This window comes from Lolium perenne, chromosome 1 (assembly GCF_019359855.2).
Source record: "Lolium perenne isolate Kyuss_39 chromosome 1, Kyuss_2.0, whole genome shotgun sequence".
Lineage (NCBI taxonomy): Eukaryota > Viridiplantae > Streptophyta > Magnoliopsida > Poales > Poaceae > Lolium > Lolium perenne.
The window spans coordinates 225748439-225771217 of NC_067244.2; the positions used below are offsets into that span (position 1 = coordinate 225748439).

Here is a 22779-nt window from a genome sequence, read left to right on the forward strand (position 1 = left end):
ATGCGGTTCTACACATACTCCCTCCTATATTATGCATTATTTTTCATGCAAGTTAAACTGTGCAAACTTTAACTAAAAATATAGATAATAATATAAAGATCTATCATGCCAAATGCATATAGTATGAAAATATATTTCATAGCAATTCTAAAAATATTATTATTTTATTGTCTATGTTTATATTTTTATCGATATAGATAATTAAACTTTATCAAATCTTATATGTAACATATTTTGAACAGGAGCAACATATTTTGAACACGAGAGTAGTAGAAATTCAACAGCGAACTTTTGGCTGACACACTTTTTGATTGGTTGGGCACCACATAGCACATGGCCTTAGGGGAGGTTACCGGTTGGTGAAGCAAAGTCAGCCTTTCCATCGTTGACTTTAGAGAAGGAGCTGGCTCCAGCAGCGTCACTCCATGTTCTTATTGCCCAATGCCCACAGCGCAGAGCCGAGCGGTAGCAATGGAGATGGAATCGGCCGGTCCTAGTGCCAAGAGGGAGCAGCTAGCTGCACCGGACAATGCGCCGCTTCCGGTGGTGGCGACTGGACAAGCGAGAAATCTGGAACCCGCGGTCGCGGAGAGGAGCCAAGAGCCGCCGCCCGGAGCGGAGGAAGATGAAGAAGAATCGCTGGACCACATCAGCCGCCTCCCCGACCACGTTCTCGGTGAGATCATCTCTCTCCTCACCATTATGGAAGGCACCCGCACGCAAATCCTCGCGTCCCGGTGGCGCCACCTCTGGCGCGCCGCCCCTCTCAATCTCGATTTCTCTAGCCTCCCCGCCTCCAACAACATGTTGCCGTCGCGATGTGCCCTCGTCAGCGCCATCCTCGCCGCCCACCAGGGCTCCGGCCGCCGCCTCTGCCTCCCCGCGCGCCACCTCCAGGGCCGAGCCGATGCCGTGGACGTGGACGCCTGGCTCCGGTCCCACGCCCTCGACAATCTCCAGGAGCTCGAGTTCTACTTCTGCTGCGCGAAACATTGCGATCCGGAGCTGGTTATAGAGGCGCTGCTACCGCCGCCGGCGTCCATCTTCCGGTTCTCGTCCACTCTCCGCGCTGCAACCATCAGCAACTGCTACCTCGTGGACGACACGGTCGAAACGCTTCGCTTTCCCCACCTCCGGAAGCTTGCACTCATGTGCGTCAAAATCTCGGAGGTCTCACTGCACAAGATCATCTCGGGTTGTCCTGGCCTGGAGTGCTTGCTGCTTAGTACTATTTCGAGCATCCGTTGTCACCGGATTAACTCTGCTACCCTTAGAACCATTGGCATTCGTTCTAGCTCAGAGCAACTGGTCATCGAGGATGCTCCGATGCTTGAAAGGCTGCTCTATCTTGAAATGAATATGCAAATGCAAATCTTGGTTATCTCCGCGCCTAAACTCGAGACATTGGGCTGTATTCCTGAAAAGTATACGGACTCCAAAATCGTGTTTGGTTCCACGGTTATCCAGGTAGATATGTTTGTTGTGCTTATTGCCTTTTTCACAAAGCATCCCATAAGCTGCATTTTTGTGTGCTGAGAGTTTCATAGTTGTACTTGCTTTTGTTTTAATATTGGGTTCCATGTTTTGATGAAGGGATTGCGTATCGATAGCTTGGCAACGGTGGTGCGTACCGTGAAGATCTTATCAATCCATATGCTATTTTTCGATCAAGATATGGTTATTGACTTGATGAGATGCTTTCCATGCTTGGAAAAGTTGTATGCGGAGGAGGTGATGATTCATTGACACTTTGACAGTTCATAGAGTATTTATTGTTCACTGATGAGCAGCTCTTTTGATTTGCCTGTAGTCCTAGATTGGTTGATTTTCCTTGTCTATGCCTCTTTTCAGAAAAGTATGCCATGGGATGGAAATCCATGGCATCGTAAAAACTGGGATCTTCTCACATCTCTTGACTTCCGTTTGAAGACAATAGTGCTGAGATGTTACCATGGAACCCGGTTACAAGCTCACTTTGCGACATTCTTCGTGCAGAACGCGAGAATGCTAGAGTCAATGATACTTGAGGTCGAATCCTGCGATTACAACGGGGACTTTTTTGAGAAACAACATGAGATGCTCCAGATGGAAAATAGGGCATCTAGAGGTGCTCGGCTCTCCTTTACAACAGGCTATCACCATGATGTTTCAGGTATCATGCATGTTGACGATTTGGATTTGGTCGATCCCTTCGCTTGTAGGTGTTGAAGAATGGGTTTGGCGATTGTGGAGCGAGTTATTCTCGCCTTTCTCGTTTCCTATTTTGGCGAAAGTTGTCGATTTGTTCTAGTGTCTGTAAGCGTTTCTAAGTCTATTATTCCAAACTCCGCTGATATTCAGTTCAAGCTATTTGTGGTGCATGCAAAATCACACTTAATATTTTAGGAATAGATAGGAAATGGCTGGTGTTAGCTATATTAAAGAATAAAGAAGATAGCTTTTCGAGGTTCTTGTTTTGATGTTCCAGTGGAGCATCACTCAGTTTATTTTATACATTCTGAAGCTCCACGTTTTCACAATATCTAGTCAAATATACACTACTCAATTCCAGTGCTGATTGCACAATGTTCATACATGGAAGAGAGGAGTTCCATCACTTGCTCTGAATAGAGACATGCTTCTGCTGAAGTTACTTGCATTGTCTTCTGAACCGAACAACCCATTGGCATAGGGGAGAGTGTTGACCAAGTTTAAGGTTTATAAACTAAGGTGTCAGGCCGGACCTGCCAATATCCCGCTTCTAATTTATTTTGAAAATTACAGTTCAATTTTTGCGTTCTAGCTTGTTTACATATTTAAGGACATGGTTCTATGAACACCATAAATGTGCTACATATATCCTTGGGTATGTTAGTAAGGGTCCCTGAATATGTAAACAAGCTAGAACTCTGAAGAGGTCCTGTGAATTTCTGGACCGAATCAGGCTGAAGCTGTGGCACCGACTGTTGTGGTGATGACTGCAGTTGAAGATTTTGTTTTCATGAGAAACGTTGCTCTCCGAAGAGGGTGAAATCACCAATAATGTTGCAACATCGACCACGGATGTTGCATGATGCAAGCCTGCCTGTTTGTGGCGAGGCCAGCGGCGGGTGGTGCTTTGTCTGAACTGAGATGCTAAAACAGACTGTATCATGTTGTACGTGTTAGAGTATGTAATAGGTACGTGTACGGTGTACGGAGTAGTACTCCTACCGTACACGTACAAACCATGTACGTGCCACATAGGAGGCTTTTCCCTATCTATATAACATGCAACCGATGGCCCGAAAGGGTACGTATCGTTCCACGAACTTCCACATGGTATCAGAGCGGGTCTCTTCCTGACTCTAGCCGCCGAACCAAAACCCTAAACCTCGACGCCACCACAGCTAGCCGCCGCCACCCTCTGCCGCCACCGCTCCCTGTCGGCGCCTCGCAAGCTCAAGATCAAGTTCGCGACCAAAACAGAAACCTTCTGCTGCCGCCTCAAGATCTCCTTGTCGCCGTCGCATAGATCAAAACAAACAAGCCAACACCACGATCAAGCCTCCTCTGCCACCGCACACCCTTGTGCTACCGCCGACACGCCGCCGCCGCTTCCTAGCCGTTGCCGCGTCCAAGACCGCCATCTCATCGTCAACATCCGCATCGATCACCACCCTTGCTGCTGCGCTCGGATCAGCCCCATCTCAACTCCTCACACGCGACAACACCCTCATCTGGAAGGCCCTGGTGATGCCCGCTCTTCGCGATGCTCATGTCCTGGACCTCGTCGAGGGTTCGGAGAAGCCGCCAGAGAAACTCCTAGAGACCGAAGACATAAAAAAAAAAGTTACAATCCCAAACCCGGAGTATGCTGCATGGATCTCTCGCGACTAGCATGTGTTGCGGTGGATCCTCTGTGATCTGTCCCCCGATGTGCTTGTTCACGTCGTTGGTATGGAGACATCCGCTGAGGCATGGGCCGCCATCAACGATCATGTCTCCTCTTCGTCCAAGTCTCGGGTTCAACAACTTCGTTCAGCCCTCAACGATACTCGTAAGAATGATCTTTCCGCTGATAAATATTTTGCCAAGATGAAGTGCCTTGCATATGAACTTGTTGTTGTTGGAAAACCGCTCGATGATGGTGATCTTGTCTGGTATATTCTTTGCGGTCTTGGTAGTCACTACAACAATTTACGCACTGCTGTAAATGAAAGTTCAGATATGGTAAACCTAGAGGGGATGAATAGGTTTCTACAAATTTTAATTCTTTCTTTGCAATGTTAGGCTTTGCGGAATATAAAGATGAGCCTAATGCAAACTAGGTGAAGCACCTTATATGATGATATAAGTAACTCGAGCACGAAGGCTCTCACGGGCAGTTATATCACAAGTAAAGAGTTCGGTTAGGGATAACCGATAGCACGCGGAGACGAAGGTTTATTCCCGTGTTCCCTTCCTTTGCAAGAAGGTACGTCACGTTTGGAGAGGTGGGGTCCCACGGAGGATTCCCCAGCGCCACGAAGGCTCACCTTCTTCTCCGGAGCCTATCCCACGAAGGAATAGCTCACTCACTTGTGGTAGACTTTGAGGTAGCCTCCAAACCATCACAATCTTGTCAGGAGGAAATCCACAACCCGGATGCTTCCGGACCTCTTTTGCCCACCTAAGGAAACCCTGGAGAGCTAGTATCTTGATGAATACAAGGGGGAACAAGATTTGGCTCGGTGGAACTATAGATCAAGGCCTCCTCTAGCTTTTCCCCGGAGGGATTTGAGTTTGGGTGGAGGAGGGACTTCTAAAGGTTTTGGAGCTCAACAATGGAGTATGAGAGAGAGAGAGAGAGAGAGAAATGTCTTGAGCTTTTTGCACTGGTCTCCTTACCCCTTCAAGGAATAAGAAGGGGCTTATATAGTCTTCCCGAGAAAAGAGCCGTTTGAGATATCAGAGTCGAAGCACACGGCAGCTGACCCGGCAGTACCGGGCCACATACCGGGCCACATCTCTCGTGGTTTAGATTAAGGGGGATGTTAGAGTATGTAATAGGTACATGTACGGTTTCACCAAAGCACTTCCTGAGCGATGGAGGAACTGAACATGCTCAGGATTAAAACTTGCAAACCATCGATTACTTTTTTACATTAGCACAAAAGGTAAGATGAATCTCTGCTGCACCGTTTGATAATCACATGATCCAAACCCAAAAAAAAAAAACGCACGGGGAGGGGCCTCACCCTGATTCTGTTCTCAAAATTTCTCACGAGTACACCCTGATCAGCGGCATCCTTCCACAAACATTTGACAGTGTTTGCAGACAGTTCAAGCATCCAAAGGCAGGATCCTGCGTTCAAAACATACGAAGACCAATTAGTAACGTGAAAGCGCGATGATTTAACACATAAACTTAGAGAAAGGCCAGCATTCAACTGAATTAAAAACGCAAAAGGGTCAAATTGATTCCATAAACAACAATAACCCGATACTGACGAACGAATGCAGTAGCTAGACTGTCCTAGTAAAGAAAGAACTGAGGTCTGTGACACTGCCATTAACATTTCAGCGCATGGAGGCGAACGGGATCTGGTGAGGGCTCCCTTGGCCGCGCAAGGATGGCACATGCCAGCGACCACGGGATCCAAGTGTTGAGGAGGACGAAATCCGGTGGGGTTCGACGATGGAGCTCTCCTGCTTGAAGGAGGCGTTGTCGGCCTGGAGATGATTTTGGGGAACGGAGATGGACGAGGTGGAGAGGAAGGGCCGTTGGGAGAAGTTAATGTGAGTCAGTTTGTCAGACAGTTGCAAATACGAGACAAATACATATGGAAATACGTGTGGTGTCAGACACGTGGTGCTGTTATATTGGGTTTCTTTTCATCCTCGTCCGTACCCGGGTTCCATTAGCTATTTCTGCAGGTTCCCTGCAACTACAATGAGCTCTTTTTCACAGAATAACATAGGAGGCTTCAGATGGAGAAAAGGGCTTGTAGAGATGCCCGACTTTCTTTTACCAGGAATTGCCCCCACGATGCTTTGACTGTCGTTCCTCTCCGTGGTTTGGATCTGACAGATCCCTTTGCGTGTGGATGTTCCAAGGATACACCCTAAAAGGTGTATCAAATTTCATAGAAGAAGAGGCTAAGACGGCCGAACAACGCCAACGAAGGCAACCCGATACAAACATGACGCCACACGGATTACAGCCGAACGACAAACTCTCCTTGCACCGTCTAGAGTAGACGGTACACTAAGCTACTGGCCGCTTCACAACCGAAGAAGGCAACTCCAACTCCATGATGGCACAAGCCAACGCATCGCCCACCCAAAAGTGCCCAGGAACGGCGAGTGAACGGCGGGGCTAAACCAGATCGAAGGAGGCGACGACCACGAAGAAGTGCCGCTGACGGTGTACATAGCGCCCCGGAAGCCCAAGCTCTGAGCGGCGGCCACCACCGACTCCAAATGGCGCACCGAGGACTCCCGAACCATCTAGGCGATGCCTCCAAGAAGGAAAACGACACAGCCGTGCCGCCGCCGCCCGATCCGAAGACCGGATCAAGGTTTCCTCCGATGTTCGACGCGGGGAAGAGCGAGCAGCACCATGACGACGCCTCCAACAAGGTGACGGCGCCCGCAGGCGTCGTCGTCGCCAGCTTACGCAGGGATTTCTCATCGGTCCTGCCACCAAACCCAACCCCATCGGAGAAGCGCCGCAAGGAGCCGCCTTTTCGCCACACCGCCGTCGAGAAGCAACACTGCCGTCGTCGGAGAGGGAGGTGCTGACCTTCGTCTCACCGCAAGAAGCACGGGGACTGGATGGTGAGACTCCAGCCCGCCGCTGCCCGACCGGCCGCCGATACCTCCATGGTGCCCAGCAGCCGACGCCTACAAGCCTCCACGCGCCGGCCTGCAGCCACGGCGGGCCTTGAGATCCCGGCTGCCGCCGCAGGGGACGCCTCCATCGCGGGGGAGAGCAGCACCTCCGCCGACCCGAGATGCGCCAATCGCTGGACTCCTGCAGCACCTCGCTGTCGTCGGAAGAGGAAGCCGCCACCGCGCGAGGGAGAGGCCCCGCCGCCGCCGTCACCGCTCGGGCTTTGCCCGGTGGGACCTCTGGCGGCGGCGGGGGAGGGGGAACGGGGGTGGAGCCTAGGGTTTTGTTTTGCGTGATGATGTTGAAACATGGTGGCGTGGTGTTGGCCTCTTTGTGGAGTTATAATGGGCTGTCTGGCTGTCTGGCTTGTACTATCCCCCAAAATCCTGTGAGCCAAAACAGGTTGCTTTGATGTTACACCGGATCTATCCCGAGAACTTGGAGAGGTGACGCAGTTTCTTGATTGTTGTTCCATCAACCTGCTGTAGCCTTCGGCTGCTGAATCTGTAGGAGAGTTCAGGTATTGAACAAGTGAAACTGGAGATTCAGGTTCTGTTTTTGTGAGAACCATTTCTCTGCCTAGTTTGAAGCCAAGGTTGTAAAAAAAAAAAAAAAAGGACGCGTGAAATGGAGGAATTTGATGTAATGCATATTTGGGCTCAACCGAGGTTCAGAACAGGAGTAGGGGGTACAGCCATGAACACACAGCCTGTGATGATACTGAGGAGCAGGAAAAGAGATGAAAACGAAAAAGAAACGCCGTTGCCGGGGATCGAACCCGGGTCACCCGCGTGACAGGCGGGAATACTTACCACTATACTACAACGACTTTGTTGATATAATTCTTACAAACATTTTATTAATCGTAGAATCAATCCTTACAGTCCCCTCTTTTACTCTGCATGCTGTATTGCTGACTGGCTACATGATGTAGAATTTTGTGGAGTTTGTCTGCCCAACGCCCCAACGGACGGAACGGAGAGACAGAACCACACTGCTATTGGGTTTACTATCTTTTGCAAGGGAAATTGGATAGGAAGCAAAGAAGCATGACGGATAGGAGAATGGAAGGATTATGCCTACTTACTAGATCATGTATGCGCGCGTTGCTGCGCCCGTCCCCAAGGACGATCAATTTTTATGAAAACTTTGAAAATAATATTCCCTCCATTCACTAATATAAAACTCTTTAGTATTATGCAGATTCACTCATTTTGGTTTATATCTACTTTATTTTTAGCGTGTTGATTCACTTAATTTTAATTGGTATCTAGTCTGCTTTCAATTATCTAAATGGTCTTATATTAATAAACAGAGAGACTAAATTTTAACATGTTTTGAGAAGTGCACGATGAGCATGTGCACTACATTTCCATGCAAATTGTTGCTTAGTTTGTTTGAACAGTTGTGTTGCTCATAGTAAAGGAACATACCCTAGTGATTTGATTCGGCCGCGCCACTTTAGATAAGTGCATTGTGGTTGAAGTTTAAAATGAAGCATCGCTTGTATTTTACATGTGCCGGACTGTTAGGTTTGCCACGTTCTGTCACATTATAGTGTGTCCATCGCCTGAGTTTCCCATCCGGCCTCATGTTTTTCGTTGACGTGACGAACTACATGATTTTGCTTCTTATCCCAGATACCGCTGTCCAAGGTTCTCTCTGAAAAGTAAAGTAGCATTGTAATGTTATGAGAGATAGTTACCGAAAACACAGTGAAAGACATAGTGTTGGTTTCTAGATTAGGGATTCATCTGTACTAATAATGGAAAAAATACAAGGAATTCATTGAAGGAAGGGACATAGGGCTGGATCCGTCAAGTACTATTTGGTAATCGTCCATTGTCGAATGCAGATGCTTTATATAAATAGAGGACTCGCATGTGAGAAGGTTGGCTAATTGTACAATGATTGTTGGTGTGCAGGTATATTTATAGGACAACAATTTTTACCTTTGAGCTCGAAAGTGTAACTGAAGAAGCAAATTACTCTTCGTTTTACATCTTACTTATTTCTGCTCTTAGTTCATTGTTGTGGGTATACTTTATGGGTATATCAACGGCATGGCCTAGATCCGGCAAGCCCGGGTGGCCCATAGTTGGTGGTGAGGCATGTGGCCCATCGGGCGGCCCAGTTGCTGTAGATCATGAAGGATGAAGTCCAGCCCAGGAGCAGGAAGCCGGATCTCAACCGACCTACGAAGGAGGCCAGATCCGCGACAGCCCATGAAGTATCCGGATCCAGCACGTACTTGGAGGAAGGCGGATCCTTGACGTACACGGCAAGACATTGTACCGTAGTTAGGCAACTTGTATTCCGGCTAGGACTCTCCATGTAAACCCTAGATCTGTGCGCCTTTATAAGCCGGATCCTGGGAGCCCTAGAGGCACAACCACAACTCATTGTAACAACGCGAAAGCGCCCAGATAATTCCAGACAAGCAGCAGTAGGCCCTGTCATCGTGCAGGTGTTCCGAAGCTGGGTAAATCGCGTACCACCGTCCCGTGTGCACTCCGCCCTATGGCCCCTACATCTTCTCCCCCTCGTGAGGATCCCTCCTCCGAGGTACCGTCGAATAGGCAACGACAGTTGGCGCCCACCGTGGGGCCTGTGGCGTCTGGAGGCCGGAACCGGGAGGGTTCCGCCATGGGAAGCTACGACGACACCATCGCTGTGGGGCGCGTCCTCTACGCCGGAAATCTGCCGATCGTCCCTCCGGATGAGTGTTGGATTCCGGCTAGGACAAACCCCGTCAAGCTCTCCATCGTCCCAGTTGGCGGCATACACATCTTCATCGGGGAAACCGTCGATTCCGACGGAAACCCACTGGTAAGTAACGCAGACGCGACCGCCGCAGAGCTGGACGTTGTCGCAAAGATCCGATCTGAGGTGCAGGAGCTTCCCAAGGAAGATTCCGCCTCGGATCTGGAATTTTCAAAGCCCACCCAATCCGCCCCTGAGCAGGAAACAACGGTGGAAGACCAATGCAGATCCGCCTGGGTCTCCCAGGTGTTAGAAAAGCAGAGGTGCCACTTCGTACACTTCTTGGCCCATACCGCCGGAACCGCCCCTCAAGAAGACGGAGCTGGTCCTGAGCAGGCAGAGGCACCGGAAAACGACGCGGATCCGGATCAGGCTGAGCCTGTCGGAGAAAGCGAAACTCCGGTTGAAGAGTCGATTTTGGGCAATCTTAGCCCAATTTCCAGAGATACCCCCTCCATGGATACTGACGAGTTTAACCGCAAGCTAGGGGAGTACGGTTTCGGTGATCAGCCTGAAGTCGACTCCGCCCAGCCTAAGCAGGTTCTCGCAACCGTAGCAGCGCTGGGGCAACCTGGATCAGAAGAGGCAACCAACCAATCTGACCCTCAGCCATCCCGCCAAGGATCTCCACTGTCACGGGAGCGACCCCGCAGGGATTCTTCCTCGGAGGAACTCCTGTCAAGTGAAGAGATGGTTGCACGAGCAGTTCTTAACAAACCTATAACCCCAGGCGACGCCGCAGATCCGGAGGCTCTAGAGGCCACTAGAAAGGAAATGCTGGCCACAGCCAAGAAGCTCGCCGATACCGCAGCCGCATTAAGGGATGAAAGGGCAGAAGCTGCAGGTTTGATGGACCAATTCGACAGACAGGATCGCGAAATTGCTGCCACACTCGAGCATGTCAAGAGCATGGCGCAAGAGTGGGAAGTAAAGATGACCTATGCGCAGGCGGAGGCCGATCGAATTGTTAGAGAAGCAATTCCGCCTCGCAGAATCAACTTCGCCACGCCCGCAGAGCAGCAGCCGCTGGAAACCCCAAAGGACAACATGCTAAAAGCTGCGGAGCTGTTGAAGAAGATGGACGAAGAGGTTGATATCAACTACCTCCGCAAACTTGTCGCTTCAGCAATGCAGCAGCAAAGCAAGGCGGATACTTCGCGCAGGTTAGAATCCAATCCGGATAACTGTGTATCCACCGCGCAGAAGGACGCTCGTGCCGATCGGCATCCCGATGATGAATCACACACCGGATCCTCGGAGCGCAGAAGAAGAACCAGGGAACACCCAAATCCGATCCCCGTTCCGTCAAAGACGCCTTCGTCAGATCCAAGAAAGGGAAAGGATGCAATGTACTCTGGACGAGATAAATATCGCAACCCTTCTCCTCCGCCTAATGGTTACCCGCGACCCCCTCGCCGCCGTAGTCCAGCCGGAAACACCAGGCCCCTAGGGCATGGTGGGATTGTTATCCGCGACAACGTGCTGCCAAGAAACAGAAACAGGGAGCGCTCGCCGGAACCTCGCCGGAACCAGAACAACGTTCGTGAGCCCGAGCCCAGGAGGAGTCGGAATGAGGAACGCGACCCAGAGCCTCGCCGGAGCCGCGACCCGGAGCCTCGCCGGAGCCGGAACGACCAGGGCAGCCAGCGCCATGGCGAAGGCAGCCACAGAAGCCGGAGCCAGCACCGGGAAGGCCGAGGAGAATCGGAAGGCGGAAGCAAGAAATCGGACCGACCACCTCGCATGTCTCCCTCACCACCACCTAGCGGTGGCGGCGGAGGTGGAGGCGGAGGCGACGGCCGGAGATCTCGCTCCCGCTCACAATCTCCTCGCCACGGCTCGCGCGACGCGCAGGAACGCCTCAACGAATACAGAACCGACTACATTGGTCCGAAGTGCTTTGGCAGGATGATTCGAGAGGAACCAAAGCCAAGGATGAACCTCAAGCTACCCGGAAACCTGAAGCATTATGATGGCACCGAAAGGCCGGATACCTGGATTGAGGATTACTATAATGCAGTAACCTTTGCCGGAGGAACCCCTAACATCGCCTGCCGCATGCTCCAGTTGTACCTTGTAGGTCCAGCCCGGATCTGGCTCAGTGACCTCGAGAAGAACTCCATCTTTTGCTGGTTCGACCTGAAGACCGCTTTCGAGAAACACTTCAGAGGCACCTACAAAAGACCTGCCACGGCAAGCGACCTGCAAGCCTGCATCCAGAAGAAAGGAGAAACCTCAAGAAACTACCTCACGCGATGGTTGGCATGCAGGAACGAGTGCGAAAACGTCGACCACACCACCGCCATGTACGCCTTCATTGGTGGACTGCAGAGGGGAGGATTGCTGAGGCATACGCTCACTCGTTTGGCTAACTCAAACAAGCTGACTTTGGATGAAATGATCTCCATTGCCAGTGATCATACTGCCGCCGATGATGACGCAGGCGGTGATCTCGCAGCTACAGCAATCCCCCTACATCAACAAAAGAAGAACCGTGATAACGGCAACAGCAGCAGCCATAAGCGCAAGAACCCTGATGACCAGAAGAGTGGCGGATCCGAGATGGTCGCCATGGCGTTTCAACGTGGAGGTTCAGGAGGCGGAAGAGGACGCGGCCGTGGAGGCGGAGCCGGCAGGGGTCAGCAGCATGCCACTGAAGTCACAGCTGGCGGATCCCGCGCCCCGCAAACCTACGAGGAGTACAGAGACATGCCCTGCCTGGCCCACCTGGATCCGGTTACAGGGAAGTCCACTCACACCAACCGCAACTGCAAGTGGGTCAATGATCTAAAGAACGACCCGGAGGCAGGATACAAGCGAGCCCGGAAGCACCGCCCACGCGGCAAGGGAGGCAAGGGCAAGAACAAGGACAAAGAGGAAGATAGTTCCGAGGCGATGGATGAGGATGATAACTCGCCGGATCCCAAGGTAGGATCCGCAGGTAAATCCAACCCATTCGAGAAAAAGAGCGTGGGGGCTTACCACACTTTCCTCGGAACCCCAACAGTCCGCGCTGCCAAGTCAGCTACCCGGATCCTGAACGCCACGATTCCGGTGTGCCGCGATATGTCGAGTGGTCGGAAATCCCGTGCACATTTGATAGGGAGGATCACCCTGCCATTGTGCCAAAAGAATGCTACGCCTTGGTTGTAAGTCCCCGCATAGACGGGTATGACTTCTCCAAGTGCCTCATGGATGGTGGAGCCAGCTTGAACATCATGTACCTGGAGACTCTAGAGCGGATGAACCTCACCAAGGAACAGCTCAAACACAGCAACACTGAGTTTCATGGCGTGGTTCCGGGTAAGAAGGCGAATTCCCTCGGCAGCATCACACTTCTCGTGGCTTTTGGCGATGTTCACAATTTCCGCGAAGAGAAGATCACGTTTGAAGTTGTGCCCTTCAAGAGCTCCTACCACGTCATCTTCGGCAGGCCCACCTACCACAAGTTCCATGCGAGAGCGTGCTACATCTACAACAAGCTCAAGATTCCGGGTCCTAAGGGTATGATTACCGTATCCGGAGACTACAAAAAAGCTCATGAGTGCGAGTTAGGCGAAGCCGCCTTCGCAGAGTCTGTGATATCTGGAGAAGAGCTGAAAGGCTACAGAGCCGCGGTGGATCCGACTGAGATGCAGACCACCAAAAAGCAGATCTCCGAACAAAAGACCTCCTTCAAGGCCGCGATAGAAACCAAGAAGCACGACCTCATCAAAGGCGACCCTTCAAAGCAGGTTTCAGTCGGAGCCAACATGGACCCCAAATAGGAAGACGCGCTCGTCGAGTTCCTCCGCGCTAACATGGATATCTTCGCATGGCAACCTTCTGACATGTCCGGAGTACCTAGGGAACTCGCCGAGCACTACCTCAACATAAATCCGGGGGCTAAACCGGTGAAGCAAGCTATGCGACGCTTTGGAGATAAGAAGCGCCGCGCCATAGGAATGGAACTAGCTAAGTTACTAGAGGCAGGTTTTGTAATAGAAGTTATCCACACCGATTGGGTCGCAAATCCCGTCCTTGTACCCAAAAAGAACACTGAAATACTAAGAATGTGCATCGATTACTCCGGCTTGAACAAGCATTACCCGAAGGATCCGTTCCCCTTGCCGCGCATTGACCAAGTCATTGATTCGACGGTGGGGGCGGAACTTCTGTGTTTTCTAGATGCGTATTCCGGGTATCATCAGATCCGGATGAAGGAATCCGACCAAAAGGCGACTTCATTCATTACCCCGTTTGGTACTTACTGCTATGTTACTATGCCTTTTGGTTTGAAAAACGCAGGTGCCACCTACCAACGTACAATGCAGCGGTGCCTGAAGGACCAAATTGGCCGGAACGTGCACGCTTACGTCGACGACATCGCGGTCATGACCCGGAAAGGATCCGACTTGATCAGCGACCTCACAGAAACCTTCGACAACCTCCGCAGGTACAAGATGATGTTGAATCCGCTGAAGTGCGTCTTTGGCGTGCCAGCCGGAAAACTCCTTGGCTTCATAGTCTCTCACAGAGGCATTGAGGTTAACCCGGAAAAAATCAAGGCAATCCTGTGTATCAAACGGCCAACTTGTCTTAAAGATGTGCAACGACTAACTGGTTGCGTCGCAGCAATCAGTAGGTTTGTTAGCCGTCTTGGCGAGAAGGCGCTACCTTTGTACAAGCTGCTGAAGAAAACAGACAAATTCGTCTGGGACGACGCAGCCGACGCAGCTCTTCGGGGGTTGAAGGAAATACTCACCTCCCCACCTATCTTGGCAGCCCCGAGTCAGAGCCAATGCTCCTTTATCTGGCAGCTACCAACAAAGTCATCAGCCTCGTCATCGTGGTGGAGCGAAAGGAAGAAGGTCATGAATATGACGTCCAAAGACCTGTCTATTACATTAGCGAGGTACTGACGGAGTCAAAGCAAAGATACCCTCACTTTCAGAAGCTAGCTTATGGAGTGTTCCTAGGCAGCCGGAAGCTGAGACACTACTTCCAAGAGCACCCAGTAACAGTTGTGAGCAAGGCTCCGCTGTCAACAATTCTCAACAACGCTGACGCAACAGGACGTACGGCTAAATGGGGCATCGAATTATCCGCCTTCGACATCGCTTACAAGCCTAGGACTGCGGTTAAATCCCAAGTCTTGGCAGATTTCGTCGCAGATTGGACAGAAGCTCCGGATGCAAGTCTGGAGCCGGAACCAGAAACATGGGTCATGCACTTCGATGGATCCAAGCAGCATCAAGGCTCAGGAGCCGGAGTCACCCTGAAGTCCCCTACCGGAGAAGAACTGCAGTATGTTCTGCATATCCACTTCGAAGCTACAAACAATATGGCGGAATACGAGGCTCTACTACACGGTCTGCGCATCGCTAAGGAAATCGGGATCAAGCACATTATATGCTGTGGAGATTCCGACCTGGTGGCACAACAAGTAGCCGGAACCTGGAACGCCAGAAATTCCGTCATGGCGGCCTACAGAGACGAAGTTGACGAGATCGCCAAGTGCTTCCTCGGATACGAAGTCAAGTACGTCAGGAGAGACGATAACACAGCGGCAGACATGCTATCCAAGCTCGGATCCGGCAGGAAGCAAATTCCGCCTGGTATTTTCCTGGAGCACCTACGGATACCCTCAGTTAAGGGCGCTAACCCGGAAAATCCAGAAGTGGCAGTATCTCCGGCTAGGGAAGTGATGGCTATCATTCCGGCTTGGACACAGCCTTTCCTGGACTACCTCATCGATCAGAAGTTGCCAGAGGACGAGGTCTTTGCGCGACAGATCGTTAGACGAGCAAGATCCTACACAATTGTTGATGGACAGCTCTACAAACGAAGCGCAACAGGGGTATTTCTCAAATGCGTCTCCAATCAAGATGGCATTGAAATCCTCAGAGAGATCCATGCAGGGGACTGCGGGCATCATGCCGCCCCCAGGTCACTCGTTGCAAAAGCTTTTCGGTTAGGTTTTTACTGGCTCACAGCAAAAGAAGATGCTGACAAAATAGTCAAGACCTGCCGAGGTTGTCAGTACTACGCTACTCAACCAAACGCTCCAGCCCAAGAGCTGAAGACCATACCTATCACCTGGCCATTTGCGGTCTGGGGGCTCGATATGGTTGGTAAGTTAAAAAGATCATCTCCTGGCAGTTTTGAATACCTTCTGGTCGCTGTTGACAAATTCAGCAAGTGGATCGAGGCAAAGCCAGTGAGGAAAGCCGATGGTGCTACGGCACTAAAATTTGTCTGCAGCCTCGTGATGAGATTCGGCATCCCACACAGCATAATCACAGATAATGGCACAAACTTCGCTCAAGGAGAGTTGAGGGATTATTGTGAGACAGTAGGGATTCGATTGGACCTTGCATCTGTGGCTCACCCACAATCCAACGGTCAGGTTGAAAGGGCTAACGGCCTAATATTATCAGGAATTAAACCGCGCCTTGAAGAACCGCTGCGACGAGCAGCTGGAGCTTGGGCTGAAGAGTTGGAAGCTGTTTTGTGGAGTTTACGCACTACCCCTAACAGATCAACAGGGTTTACCCCATTTTTTCTGGTATACGGATCCGAAGCCGTGCTTCCCTCCGACATCATCCACGATTCACCGTGAGTTTCCGCCTACAATGAAGAAACAGCTGACGAGGCCAGACAGCTATCTGTGGACCTGATCGAGGAAGCTCGGAACTTAGCTGACCAGCGCTCCGCCATCTACCAGCAGAAGCTCCGACGTTATCATAGTCGTCGAGTTCGGAATCGCTCTTTCATGGCAGGAGACCTGGTCCTCCGCCTTCGACAGCTGAAAGACCATAAGCTGCAATCTCCATGGGAAGGACCCTTCGTCGTTAGCAAAGTGCTTCATAACGGGTCGTACTACCTTGTTGATTTCCGCGAGCTGAAGGATAGACCTGCTAATTGGCACCGGAAACGCAAGCGTGAGGATCCGGATGACATCTATGACGAGACAGACCGCCCTTGGAACATCGCACAGCTACGTCCTTTCTACACTTAGCATATTTTTTCCGAGTTACAAACTCTGTAATAGTTATACATGATCAATGAAATAAAGCTTATGGTTCACTCTTTGAGTCTTTTACCTCCTTTACTTGTTCATTTTAGATCGTGTATGTTTTTCCGACTAAAACCACAGAGCTGGATGTTTCCGCCTAGGCGTGTATGAAAGTTGTGATTTTCAAAATCGTCCTTTAGGACGTAAGCATAAAGTTTTCTGGTGGAAATTTTTTCGTTGCGAACTCGTGGATTCCTGGTAGCGACTTCCGGCACCTAGGCTGGGGGCTTGTTTCCGCGGTTATGGACGGACGCCATTGGGCTTCGTCACCGCAGGCGAGCGTTTCTGGCCAAAGGTTTTCCGGCTCGTGGAAGGTCAAATGAGTAAGCCGGAAAATTAACAAACCAGCACTTGCTTTTAACAAACGAAACATGCAAATAATTCTAACGAATAGCAGGATAAGTTTTCCGCCCACGTATAATTGTTTCGTCCCTAGATACTAAAGAATTAAAGTTATATTACAAACCCTCGCTGGGGCCAAAATGATGCATTGTTTTTTCCGCAGGACTAAGTTTTTACTTCTCCTTAACCGGAGAAGTTTCCACGTTGGCATCAGCTTCCTCTGCGTCAGTCGGAGTTCCTTTCTCTGCGTCCTTGACAGGCGAAGAGACATCTTCATCCTCTCCCGCTCCAGCTGCAGTCGGAGAAGCAGCGCCACCTTGGTCCTTCGAGCTTGTCCATGTATACTGGCTTCCGGATTGGGCGGGTCTGTTTTCCGCTTCGCGATCCTCCAAATGCTCAGCTTCGAGAGGTTCGTCAGCAGGAAGAACCACCTTCTCATAAAATTCATCATGGCGGATCCTCCGAGCAATGCGTGTATCATAGCCGCTAACCGCGTCAAGCAGCGCATTGACATTGCATTCCGGAGGAACGCCAGAAGTCACCAGGTCCAGGTTTAAGCTCGGATTATGCGCTAAGCACATAGCCAAGGACATGGCAGCTGCACCCCGTGCTGAAGAGGATTGCAGGTCCACAACCAGCTCCGGAAGCAAATCCATCCTCTTGATGAGCTTGCGCACATCGCAGACTCGGCTTTTCTTAATGTTGAGATTGTGGCAGATTTTCCTGGAAGCGGAGATGAGATCCTTGCAGTCTTCTCCGGCCAGCTGAAGCAGGTCATCGCGCGGGAACTGACTCCGACGTTCCTCGTCATATCCGAGTGGATCTGGAAGATGCAAATTTTGTTAAATACAACATGTTGCACGTATGCTGTCGTATAAGTTTCGAGGACGTACCCATGACGTCGGAGTTGAGCAGGTCCCAGCAGCTCTCTGCTGTTTCCATATATTTGCGAAGACCTCCAATTTCTTTTTGCTGCTTCTGGATGATGTCGCTGTAAGTCTGTCTTTTCAGCTCAAACTCACCAGTTTTCCGAATGAGCTCCGAGTTCTTCTCAGAGAGTTTCTGTTCTGTTACTGCGAGTTTGGCTTCAAGATTCTTGTGTGCAGCACGTAGAGTCTCCAACTCGGAGGAAGCTGCAGCGAGAGAAGAGGAGGCACCTGCTCATAGTTTTATAAAGCGTCAAAGTCGGAAAGTATGGGACATAACCAACAATCGTCAGATGATCGGAAACCAACCTTGAGCTTCTGAAAGTTGTTTCTTCAGAGCCGCATTCTCCGCCTGAAAGTGCTGGATTTTCTCCGCCTGGCTGATGGTCACACGACGCTGCAGCGCAATGTTTTTGTGCAACTCGTAATGCAGGGCTTTTTGTTCCTGCAAACACAGTCAGAAATGGAGTGAGTTCCGCCATCATGGTTTTGTCGCTGGAAATTTTTTCCGCCATCATGCTTGGGGGCTACCACGACATTTCAAACTTTCCTTTCAGACTAAGTTCTCTAAAAGTATTCAGACGCTAACTGATAAAGTTTCCGCCTAAATACTTGGGGGCTACTGGGGAGTTACCTTTTGCTTGCAAACAAGCTTGTCGAAGAATTCGCCAATGTTTTTCTTGGCGTCCTGGATCTCCGACGTCTCAACGTCTGGTTTGTCCCAGGCATTGTTCAGCATAGCATTGAGCAAATCTTGCTCCAGCTCCCACTTCTCCGCCTCCGTTAGTTTGTTAAAAAACTTCGTGGCATAAGCTTTCGGGGTGGAAGTAAGATCAGCCGGATCTCCAAAGTTCTTGGGGAAAGCGACCATATCGCCAGTGGTGGCTTCAGCTTTGCCAGAGGAATTAACTTCTGCCTCCCCTTGTTTTTGTCCTTCAGTTTCGTCGTTGATGGGACCCTTGCCGCCGGAACCATCTCCGCTTACTCTGTCGCTGCTAACCGGAATTACTTCCGGTGGAGTGGGTGCGGCAGGAGTCAGAGACTGGTCCGCGGGAGGAGGAGAAGGCTGCAGGGGGGCTTGTGGAGCGCTTGGCGGAACTGGCGTCGAAGGACCAACGGCGGGAGATTTCTTCTGCATATACTTAGTGATATGCTCCTGAACATTGGTCCGCGCGGTGGTAGGGTTCGGATTCCTGTGAGCAAGTAAAAGGAAAGTATACATAACACAGTTTACCAAGATAAACAGCGCATGTTACTCGGAAGCTTACGCTGCGCCCGGAATGTTGGGACGTGAAGGTTTCCCTGCTGTAGAAAGCATCTTCAGGCGCTGGCGCTCCGCCTTCCTGGAGTCAAGCGGAGGTGGTTTGGTTGCCCTGGGTTTCTTGGCGGAAGCCTCGCCGCTGCCTCCGGCGTCGGAGCCAGAGACTTTGGCGCGGGGACGCTTTGAAGGTCGAGGAGCAGCCTTTCGGGGCACTCGTTCTTCTTCCTCCTCAGGGTCTTCCGGATCCTCTTCCACCGATTCACCGCTGACGGGAACTCGGAGTATGGTGCGAAGGTTTTCTTCCGCCAAAGAGTCAAGCTGCGAAAAGGGTGAGCAGAACAAGTTAAACACTTAGAAAATTGTGGAAGGATAAAGGAATACAAAGGATTAAGTGCTTACCGGAGGACATTTGTCGTGTGTGCTGATATCCTTAATCAATTTCGGGACCTGTTGGCCCCTAGGAATCTTCACCAACGTCTTGAACCTTCTCTTGAGGGAGTCGGCCGGAAGATCGTGGCGAGTGACTTGGAGGAGATCGCCCGCCCCAGTATAAGCGCACATCAGGCGTGCGTTGTAGCGCAGGGGCTGGATTCTCCGGGAAAACCAGCTGAGGGTGAGCTGGGCTCCGGTCAGTCCATCATGAACTAACCAGGAAATCCTCCGTGCGGCCTTCTCCAGTATGGGTGTTCGGGCAAGCGTGGGGATGAAGCTCCAGCTCGCCAATTCTTCCGGAGGCGTGTTGCTGAAGGGCGGGAGTCCATCGTGGACGCTCGGAACTGACACGTTCTTCACATAAAACCATCCGGCGTTCCAGTACCGGACGGATTCGTGGGAGTCGTGAGGAGGATACATACGGCCAGGTCGGAGCATGAAAGTCATGCTCCCGCAGTTCAGCATGGCCTTGTCCTTCGTCTCCTTCTTCACTCGGAAAAAGAACTGCCATAGCTTGATGTCGGGTCAGATTCCGAGATGCCCCTCGCAAAGAGTTGCGAAGTTCGAGAGCAGGAGGTAGGAGTTGGGACAGATGTTGTGGGGCTGGAGCCCGTACGTGTTGAGGACGGAGAGGAAGAACTCCGAGCAAGGGAGTGATAATCCGCGCTCGACCCACGCCTTTGTCATGACGCGTTCGTCCGCGTCGGGATTGGGAACGTCGGAGTCGCGCGTGAAACTCCAATGCTCGGAGATCATGCCTTCGTTTTGAAGCTCCCGGAGCTCCGCGTCAGTTGTCTCACAGGGCCACCATTGACCCCGCACCCCCTCACGGTTCCGGGCCTTGGAAGCTTTCTTGTTTTCCGCTTCTTGTACCTTGGCTGCCATTCTAGCTTGGCCTTGTAGCTCCTCTTCGAGCTCTTGGGCTGTTGGGATCCGGCCTAGTAAAGTACTGGAAGAGGCGGAGAACGGTTGAGCAAGTCTAACGTCGGAAACATATGGTGGTAGATACGCTATGGGATCCGGGCAAATTGGTTCCACGGCACTGGGATCCGGGCTACTCGGAGAACTACCAGTGCAGTGAGGAGAACCATGAGGCATGCTTCCGGCTGCACCCATGCGAGCTAAGCTGAGTAACCGGAAAATCTACACTACAACTACTTCTTCTTCTACGAGACCGGTGCACGTACCGGCAATGGCGCGACGGTCCGGCGAAGTTCCGGCGAAGTAGAGGTCGACGAGCTGGCGGTTTCGAGCTTCCGATGACCACGAATCGGCGGCGGAGTTGATTTCCTGATCAACCGTGGCAATCTTGGTTCGAGGAGAGGCTTGGGATGGCGGCGCGCGAAGCTCACTGTGGCAAAGTTCGCCGGAGTTGAGATCCGTCGGGCGGCGCGGCGCGAGGAGGAAGATGAAGTGGTGAGGAGCGGTGAGAGAATGAAGAATTACCGAGCCGTGGGGTATTTATAGGCCACTCGCGGAGATTCGGGATTCGGATCCGACGGTGGAAACGGAACGGTCACACCGTTGGATGGATGACGCGTGTCTTAGGTCAAGTGCGGTAAAACGACGTGGAGGTAACTTAACCCTGCACTCCCGAAAATTCCGGCTAAAGATTTGCATCTGCGAAAATTTAGCGCGGGAAATAAGGAGGTTGTACGCGGGAAAAGCGGAATCTCCGTTGCCATACCCAATCTGAAGACTAAGGACTTTCGAGTGAATGAACCCGGAATCAAGTAAAAGTTTTGAAGCTCTTCAAGATTCTCTTCGGATCCGAGCTGAATGAAGTCGGAGGAATGATGAATCTCGGAGAACTTCGGGGGCTACTGTTGTGGGTATACTTTATGGGTATATCAACGGCATGGCCTAGATCCGGCAAGCCCGGGTGTCCCATAGTTGGTGGTGAGGCATGTGGCCCATCGGGCGGCCCAGTTGCTGTAGATCATGAAGGATGAAGTCCAGCCCAGGAGCAGGAAGCCGGATCTCAACCGACCTACGAAGGAGGCCGGATCCGTGACAGCCCATGAAGTATCCGGATCCAGCACGTACTTGGAGGAAGGCGGATCCTTGACGTACACGGCAAGACATTGTACCGTAGTTAGGCAACTTGTATTCCGGCTAGGACTCTCCATGTAAACCCTAGATCTGTGCGCCTTTATAAGCCGGATCCTGGGAGCCCTAGAGGCACAACCACAACTCATTGTAACAACGCGAAAGCGCCCAGATAATTCCAGACAAGCAGCAGTAGGCCCTGTCATCGTGCAGGTGTTCCGAAGCTGGGTAAATCGCGTACCACCGTCCCGTGTGCACTCCGCCCTATGGCGCCTACTTCTTCTCCCCCTCGTGAGGATCCCTCCTCCGAGGTACCGTCGAATAGGCAACGACATTCATATCCAAGGAGAAATGGCTTTTGAACCACATATGTACCTGCATGAAAACACTTGAAATCAAAAGAAGAAAAACATGACTAAATCATTACATCTATTAGGACATCTATATGCAGTTTAGATATCTTATTAGAACAAAAACCATGTGAAAAGAACTAATGGCTCTTCAGTATTCAGTGCAGTAATAAAGTTCTGATGTAATAGATTTACCACTAATTGGTGAAGGTTAAACAAGAAAATGTAAATTAAAATCCTTTCATATTGGTACAGGTTTATTTGCAGTAGAGGAGAATTTGCTCATATTTACTTCAAGTTTTTCATTCTTTCAGAAAGCATAGACTCGTTCGTGAAACTGAAAACTAAGAAATTTTGCAAAAGCTTAAACTTAATAGAAAATGGAAGAACTACAGGTTTGCAAGATATGATAAATTTCACCTGCATATGCGTATTTGTACGTAATATTTGCAGTAGTCATGCAAAACACTGCATAATAAAAAAATCCATTAAGTACTTGATTTGAAGTCTAGTTCGAAAGATAATTACAAAACACAAATGAAGTTGAAGGATATTTGGCCAATATACAGATGTACTATTAGTGGAATAAGACTTACATTGTAGTATTCGATGCTCTAGCAAGTCATTTTTATTTAATTGAGCTTTAGCATGGCAGCCCAATATAAGTGCTACACTGGGTAGCTCATGTCTATCCTGGAAATTAGGGACACATGGTGGTGCAAGGCAATTCACCTCCCAATCATACATCCATAGAGCAGCTGAGA

The 22779-nt window shown here is 50.7% G+C and overlaps 1 protein-coding gene and 1 non-coding gene across 2 annotated transcripts; one reads left to right on the top strand and one right to left on the bottom strand.

Moving 5' to 3' along the window:
- Positions 1–451: 451 nt before the first annotated feature.
- LOC127327217 (F-box/FBD/LRR-repeat protein At1g13570) lies at positions 452–2445 on the top strand. Its single transcript, XM_051353988.1, has 3 exons — positions 452–1467; positions 1594–1731; positions 1852–2445. Exons 1-3 carry the CDS (start codon positions 472–474, stop codon positions 2206–2208), a joined length of 1491 nt encoding a protein of 496 aa, XP_051209948.1. The 5' UTR covers positions 452–471; the 3' UTR covers positions 2209–2445.
- A 5147-nt stretch (positions 2446–7592) lies between these two features.
- TRNAD-GUC (transfer RNA aspartic acid (anticodon GUC)) lies at positions 7593–7664 on the bottom strand. The gene has a single exon. It is a non-coding gene; the product is annotated as a tRNA-Asp (tRNA).
- Positions 7665–22779: the final 15115 nt, after the last annotated feature.